The sequence below is a fragment of the Panicum virgatum genome, chromosome 4N, assembly GCF_016808335.1.
Source record: "Panicum virgatum strain AP13 chromosome 4N, P.virgatum_v5, whole genome shotgun sequence".
Lineage (NCBI taxonomy): Eukaryota > Viridiplantae > Streptophyta > Magnoliopsida > Poales > Poaceae > Panicum > Panicum virgatum.
Genome location: NC_053148.1, coordinates 12,329,008 through 12,336,742, shown reverse-complemented (window position 1 = coordinate 12,336,742; position 7,735 = coordinate 12,329,008). Strand labels below are relative to the sequence as shown.

At 53.2% G+C, this 7,735-nt stretch overlaps 1 protein-coding gene across 1 annotated transcript; it reads right to left on the bottom strand.

Annotated features, from left to right (window-relative positions):
- Positions 1-376: 376 nt before the first annotated feature.
- On the bottom strand, positions 377-2,030 carry LOC120668461. The gene has a single exon (XM_039948178.1). The coding sequence runs from the start codon at positions 1,933-1,935 to the stop codon at positions 661-663; it is 1,275 nt and encodes a 424-aa protein (XP_039804112.1). The 5' UTR covers positions 1,936-2,030; the 3' UTR covers positions 377-660.
- Positions 2,031-7,735: the final 5,705 nt, after the last annotated feature.

Genomic DNA, 7,735 nt, shown 5'->3' with positions numbered 1-7,735 from the left:
AAGGCGCGGGCCCGCGTCTGCGTGACACGTGGCGGCTCCGGACCCCTCCCGAGCGGAGTGCTGGGCCAAGGGCTCGGGGGGTCCGGATAGGCACGTGGAGGTCCCGGACCCGACTGTGGGGGTCCGAATCCACGGTAGAAGACCCTGAGCATTTCCATCTCTGGGACACGTGGCGTCACCGGACCTATCCCTACGTGGTGGAGTAGGTCCGAGGCCGTTGGCCCGATGAGACGGAGTCAGACCGCTGGGGTCCGGCTGCTCAGGCCCTCAGGGCGTAGTTACGGATAACTACGCGTGTATCAGTTTTGACACAGTAGGAGTGGGTACCCCGGTCTGGGTACACCGACATCCACCATCCACCTTATCGAGAATATTAAATATTTCAGGAAGATAGTGGGACTTTGGGGGCACATCACGAAGAGAAGAGGTAGCATTAATAACCTGCAAGGCTAGGAACAGAGACCTTGCGACAGTCAACGAACTTCAATCTGAAAGCCTCCTCTCCAATTTTATCCAATGAATTTTGCGATACAACAATATCTTTGCCTGCAGGACCTTGCCGGGCACTAGCCAATTAAACTTGGACTATAAGCAGCCAGAGATCAGCAGTTGTTCTACTGCAGAAAGAAGAATTCAGAATGGCTGCACCATCGCCAGCTGCTAATGAGCATGAGTTGCACTTACACCATCGAACAAAAAGGATTGGAATATTTTAAGATGTTTAAATTTGATTCCAGAGGGCACAACACCAGCAATAGCTGCAGCATAAGCATCTGCAAGCCCAGGAACAGATTCCTTGTGACAGTCGATGTACTTCAATTTGAAAGTCTTCTCTCCAATTTTAACAAATGTGAAAAATCCCATTTTACTATTCAGCAATCCCTTTGCCTGCAGGACCTTCATGACACAATGCCGGGGCACCAGCCGCTTCTCCAGGCTCTGTGTTAACAGAACAGGCCTTTCAACAATGTACTGAGGCTCCATTCCAACCTCTTTGATGAAGAACTGTATCTTGCGGAGAAGGAGCTCCTCAGACAATGGCAGAATAGTTGGCGTCATGGACACTGCAATCGCAGCTTCACTCTCGGAGCAACCAAGAGTACTCTTCAAAAACTTAAGCTTGTGAGCAGCCTTTTCTTTGGTGATATCTGCGACGACTGACACCGCTTTTTTGAACATTCGCGAGCTGCGAGGCACCCCAAGCTCTTCCGCGCGCAGCAAGAACTCCTTGATGCGCTCCGGGCTATAGGTAAGCAACCACGGGTTGCGTGAACACAGCTGGGCAATATCTCGAACACTTAGACCGCACTGACAAAGCAGCGCGATGTTAGGCTCGATCACCCTCTCAAAATTCGAAAGTAGGAAGCTGTTGCTCTTCTTCATAATCACGAGGAGCCGCTCAAATGAGCCAAAGAGGGAGATGAAGAACTCCAGCCTGGGAACGATATCGCAGCAGCGGAGGGCGCGTGAGCCGACCAGGAGGAAGCGAACGATCTGGGGAGCGGACAGACCGAGGCAGTCGCGAAGGGCGAGGAGGCGAGGGCTGACGTTCTTCACCGAGGAGCGGAGGAGCAGCGGGTCCGCAGCGACGACGGCGGCGATGTCGGCGCCGGAGAGGCCCACGCCAGAGAGCAGGGCGAGGACGGCGTTAGGGTTGGAGGCGGAGTTGAGGCGGGACCAGCGTAGCTCCCCGAATGCCTTCTTGTTACCATCTTTGGATGCTTGATCAACCGCCTTCTTAGCTGTCTTGCGGGCTTGTGCTGGGGCGAGGCCACAGGCGGCGACGAGGTACTCCTCGAGGCAGAATGGGGCGGCGGATGCAGAGGAGGAGGCGGAGGCGGAGGCGGAGAGGAGGCAGGCGCGGTGGTGCGTAGGGGACGGGAGCTGTGTAGCTGCGCGGAGGAGAGGTAGGAGGTGCCTTCGGAGGAGCAGCATGGCGGCGCCGGATCCTGCCGAGTCGGGCGGCAGCGCCGATTCTCCGAGCAGTTGGCGGCGAGGGATGCGGCACGGCGGGCGGCGGGGCAGTCGACGCAGCTGGCCTCTCTGTACCCCAATCTGCCCGACGTCGCGCGCTGCCAGATCAAGCCCGGTGCACGCCCCCGGCGGTTTGGCCTATTCTAGGATATTTTTTAAAAATAATTTGACGAGTTAAATAAAAGAGTTAAATACACCAGCGGTCTTCGAACTTATTCTCAGGTGATATTTAGATCCACGAATTCGCAAATCGAAATCTGACACCCTAAACTTATTAAATTGTGCCACTCAAATCTATAATCCTTCAAAGGGCATGAATATATGAAAAAAAGTCTTTGAATTTTACTATCTTCTATATCTACATCCTCAAAAGCTTCGCGTCCAGCGTGCAGTGGGGCCTTGCTCCTCCCCGCGCGCCACCTCGGGCGCCATGAACGCTGGCATGCCGCCGAGGGGCCACGTACGCAGTGTACGCCCGGACAACGCGCTCGCCAAGCCGCCCGCCGCCGCTCCTAGCCGCGACCTCGGCGAGCCCCCCCCCCCGACGCGAACTCGAGGAAGAGGTCCCGCGTGCGAGCATGCCGACGCGCTCTCCGTCAGGCCCTCCGCCGCCGCTAGCGAGCACGCGACATGCGCTCCGCCAGCCCCTCTGCCACGGCGGGCCCGCACACCGACGCGCTCCGCCAGGCCCTCCGTCGGGACCTCCCAGCACGGGCTAGGCGGGCACGCCGACGTGAGCTCGGCCGGGCGCTCCGGCCCCGTGGGCGAGCCCGTCGGCGCGCGCTCCGCGGCCGCGGGCAAGCACGCCGCCGCTTCCTCTGCCGGGGGATCCGCCGCCATGGGTGAGCAGGACGATGCGCCCTCCGCCGCCCTAGATCCAGCCCAGATCGAAGCGGCGGCGAGCAAGAGAGGAGAGGGCCCGCCGCCGTGCCGCGCACTCGCCGCCGTCCCGCAGGGCCGCAGCCGCGCTGCGCGTTCGCCGCGGTCCCGCTCACCGGCCACCTCGCAGGCTGGCCCCGCTGCCAAAATCTCCCTCTAGAGCACGCGCCGGCCGCACCGCATGCCATCGTGCTAAAAACAGGATCATACCGGCTAAAAACGGGATTCCACAAATGCGGGCGGGATACACTCATTTCCGCTTCCTATCCCATTTTTGTATTTTTTTGTAAATATGAAAATAGACGGGATAAATATAGAAAATAGGGACGGAACGGGATGAGTCTTTTTGTCCGTTTTCATCCTTAAATCATCATTGATGCAAGCACCTACATATATCGGTGCACACAGAACGGTATGTATGAATGCATGCACATGCATCCATGGTAATGGACAATGACGCTAGTGCTCTCTTCATAATCTAAGTTGGCCTTTAATATTTTTAGCTCAAAATTGTGTAAGATTAGAGCCCATCCCTTTTTAAGGTCCGGCCCTTAGATTATCCAGACAAAAAATTAAGTCCATTTACCACCTCTATCCATGAGCAACTTCAAGAGATTGGGTCTGCACTTACTGAGATTTTTAAGATATCAGGTTTGGCTTGTTGTCGATGGACACGTGGCATAGCAACGGCTCCAGTACAATCACCAACAGCTCAATCCCATACTGGAGCCTTTTGGATTAATTTAGAATTCATCCTATAATGGATCTTTTGTAAGATGAATAACAACGTTGATTCTTGATATCACACGTACCAACAGTTGATGGAAGACGCATGCTAGCTGCTAGCTTCTTGCTACTGCACACTTACATCGAACTGGTATTCTCTAATGGCGCCCTCCACTATGTAAGAAAGCAATAAAAAAGACACCTTCATCAGAGACGTGTAATCAATACGCGTCTGTAATAAATGATTAGAGACGCGGATCAACTAGACACGTCTCTAATATGTTTGATCCTCATGGCTGTTCACATGGCGCGTCTCTGATGTAAAGCATTAGAGACGCGGGTAGTAAAAACGTGTCTGTAATTTTTTGGGGTGTTATCAGAGACGCGTTTTTAGTGGAAGTGTCTATGATGATTATAGGATCAGAGACACGGTTAACTGAGCCACGTCTCTGATATACTATACCTGGTTCTTCTTCCGTCCGTGGCTGCTGCAGCAGTTCTTTTGTTTTTTTTTTCCTTTTTGCCTTTTCTTCCGGCCGTCCGCAGCGGCGCAGCTGACTGCGGCGGCGCCCCTGCACGCGTCGTCCCCACGGTCGGTGGTGCTGCCGCCGGCCACCCACTCGGCCACTCCTCCGATCCGTCGATCCGCGTGAAAGCTGCAGCCCTCCGATCCGTCCAATCGCCAAGACCTCCGATCCGTCAGTATCGGCGCGGCACCAATCTGCCGCCGGCCACCCACTCCTCCTCGGGCTGCCCAGCATCAGCATCCCGACCTCCTCGACCTCCGGTGGTGCAGCTTGAAAGCTTTTTTAAAGAAGCGAAGAGTGGCTTGGCATCTTGAACAGCTGTGACCTGTAAGATTGATCGAATACACAATCAATTCATTTTTCAACTCATAATGCGATGCAAGATTTTGTCAAGGATTCGTTGCGTTGTGATTTATTTGTAGAAATGAAAATTAATAACAGGTGAATACAAACTTACTGGGGAATGAGATTTGATCCATTCTGAAAGGATTTTACTGTCGGTGTAAGGATCACCATGGAAGAAATCAGGTATCCATTTGCGGCAACTTGATCGGCTATTTTTCTGCATTATTACACATGCACTGCAACCAATTACTTCTTTAACTAGCAAGCAAGGGCGAATTGTGCCATGACATTTTAATTTTGAAATCAGTACTCAACATCATTTTAATTTTGCCAATCTTGTTATTGATTGTTCGATAAAGCAAGCTGCCCTGTCTGATGAAGATCTACCATATCTATCCATTCCAGAATTATATATGACTACCTCCTGCGTGAAAGCTGCTGCTAGCTGCAGCAAGCTAAGTGTAGATCAGTGAGATCGAATCAGGTCCAAGTGAGGCATAGCTGCTGCGTCAAGTAGTCAGCAGGCATAGCAAGGTCCAAGTGAGAATAACCGGCACGACGGTGTCTACTTAGCAAAGACCTTTTCACCCCGCGTCGCTCTCCCAGGCGGCACGGGGGTGCCCACGCGCCGCCGCCCACTCGCCCCGTCGTAGCCACCGCCGGTGGCCGCCGCCGTCGGCGGTGACCATCCGGGCGGCGGCGGCGGCCCACGCTCGAGCCGAAGTCGGCTCGGCTCGTCCTCCTCCCCCTTCTTCCTCCCCCTCCCCCTCCCTCCTTGACCTTTGGACCTCGGCCGACGCCCCGCCGCCTGCTGCCGGCGACGGATTCGGCACCTCCCTCGCCGGATCCGGCACCTCCCTCACCCGATTTGGTGCTCCCCAAGGTGGATCTGCTGCTTCCCCTCGGGTCTGTGGCTCTGCGCGCCGTGTCGGCGTTGTCGCCTCCGCTCGCCCTGGGGCCCTGTGCCTGGCTGAGCCTCTCTCCGGGTGCGCTGCTGGCTGGGGCCGTGGCTACGCCGTGGCTGCCTCCGCTTGGGTGGGTGCGGCCTGCCGCCACCCCCTGGTGACGGCGCTCTAGTGTGGTGGCTACACCGCGCGGTTCTGCTGCCGGGAGCCGAGGTGCCTAGCGGGTCGTCATCTGATGTGCTGCCTCCGGTGGTGCTCGCCATCCTCGTGACGGTTTGTTACCGGCTGCCGGCTCCTGGAGTCCGCTGCCTGCCCCTGGTGGCCGGCCGACGAGCTCTCCTTGGTCTTCGGCTCTGAGGAGAGAACATCATGGCTCTGGTGGCTCTTCGGAGGCCGTGGCGCCCGACTTGGTGGAGCCCATTTCGCTTGCTTCGCCCGGCTTCCGTAGTGTCGCATTCTTGAGGGAAGGTTGGGGGTTCAAGCGAAAGCCATGCACGCTTGTGGGTCGATGATGACGACGCTCTCGGGCGCCGCCTACCTTGTTGAAGGTGTCATCTGTTTCCCCTTCTTCCCTCCTCTCCGGCAAATTTTCTGGGTGAAAACCTTGACCTTCTGGTCCGGCAATGGTGGCGCCAGTGGCGTCACTTCCTCCGTGGAGGCTTTGCTGTCAGTACTTTGCCGGTTTTTGGGCCACGGGGTGCCTACCCTACCCACCTTGTTCGGACGTCGCGGGAGGTTGCCACTGTCACCTGACCCTCCGATTCTGCCTTCGCTTCGTCTTCCTCGCCATCACTTTTGGTTGCTCAGGTCGCTTCAGTCTGGTGGATGCTTTGCCGCCTTGCTGGTCGAAGTTTGATTAGGTGGATGCTTTGCCACCTCTACTTTGTTCGGACGGATGCTTTGCCGTCCGGGTTTGCAGTGGTCGTGCCTATAGGTGGATGCTTTGCCACCTCTCTTGGTTTGGGCGGATGCTTTGCCGCCGTAGTTTTTCTTCACCCAGGTGGATGCTTTGCCACTGGGGATCTTGGTGCTGTGACAAAGGCTGTGCAACCATAATGCTATGGCGTGTCTTTTTGCAGGATTCGGTTGTAGTTGTGGTGTAGGTTTCTTTGGTCTCTGGGTGGAGCGCGTTGTTCTCCCCGTGTTGCTTGCTGCTGTCTGTGTTGTCTTTGTGTAGTCTGGCTTGTGTTTGTGGTTTTTTCAGTGTTTCTCTGCTTTTAGTTCTTTGTGCTCTTGTGTTGGTCAAGTTCTGTTTGGCCGCATCAAAATTGTGTCTGTAACTGCTTTCTTCTTAATGAAAAACGTGCTCAGACACGGTCGTGAAAAAAAAGTCCAAGTGAGAATCAGGTCGACAGCAGCAGGTGTGGTCCGTGAGAATCATTATTCCCAGGTGAGTAACATGCTTCTTAAATGATATTCTCGGTTAGTGTTGGACCGTAGCACATTTATTCATTCAACAGTGTCACTTGCTTGGAATAAAACAGAAATTGATATGACGGCAGTGGCTATGTAACTTAATTGATATTCTCTGTTGCATTAACATGCTCACTGGTTCATTTACATTAGCTTATGTCTGCTCGTGAGCTCCTCTGATTATATTTCTCTGTACACCAGCTAATAATTTAGAACTGTAATTTTCATGACACCCTTAACTCATATAGAGCGTTAGTATTTTTGTTTTGTTGTCAAAAGAAATTATTACTACACTTCTTATCCAACTGCTTTTGTATTCTACTAGAGCTCTCTGCATTGCTTGAACTTACTCTGTATAGATAACCCTTTCATGATTGAGGTTCTTTTATTAACTAACATATATACATATTTTGTTGCTTAACTATGTAGATGGATGACCGGTCATGGATGGATCTTAAGAACCGTACTTGCGAAGAGTACTTAAATGGTCTAAAGTCATTCATAAGACCAGCGGAGCTGGATATGTTGAATCAGCACAAGTTGGCTATGTGTTGTCCATGTGTGGATTGTCAGAATGATAGAAAGTTCATAAGTTCAATGCATGTCCATGCTCACTTGATCATTCGGGGTTTCATGGATGACTATAGATATTGGAACAAGCATGGTGAGGAAGGAATTAATTATCGAGACCTGCAAACTGGTTGTATGGACGATCAAGGATTATCTGGTAGTCGGACCGCCGGTCAGATTCATGAGGAAGGACTCTCTGGTAGTCATCCCGGTCATGATGGTGAGGAAGCACTATTTGATGATCATGATCCTAGCGACAAAGATCTTGTTGATATCGGTGGCAAATATGTCCATATGGCTGACAATCTTGAGGAAATGGTGTGTGATGCCATGGGGTATGATGAGTATACTGATACAGAGTTTGAGAAATTGAAAAGGTTGGTGACCGATATGAAG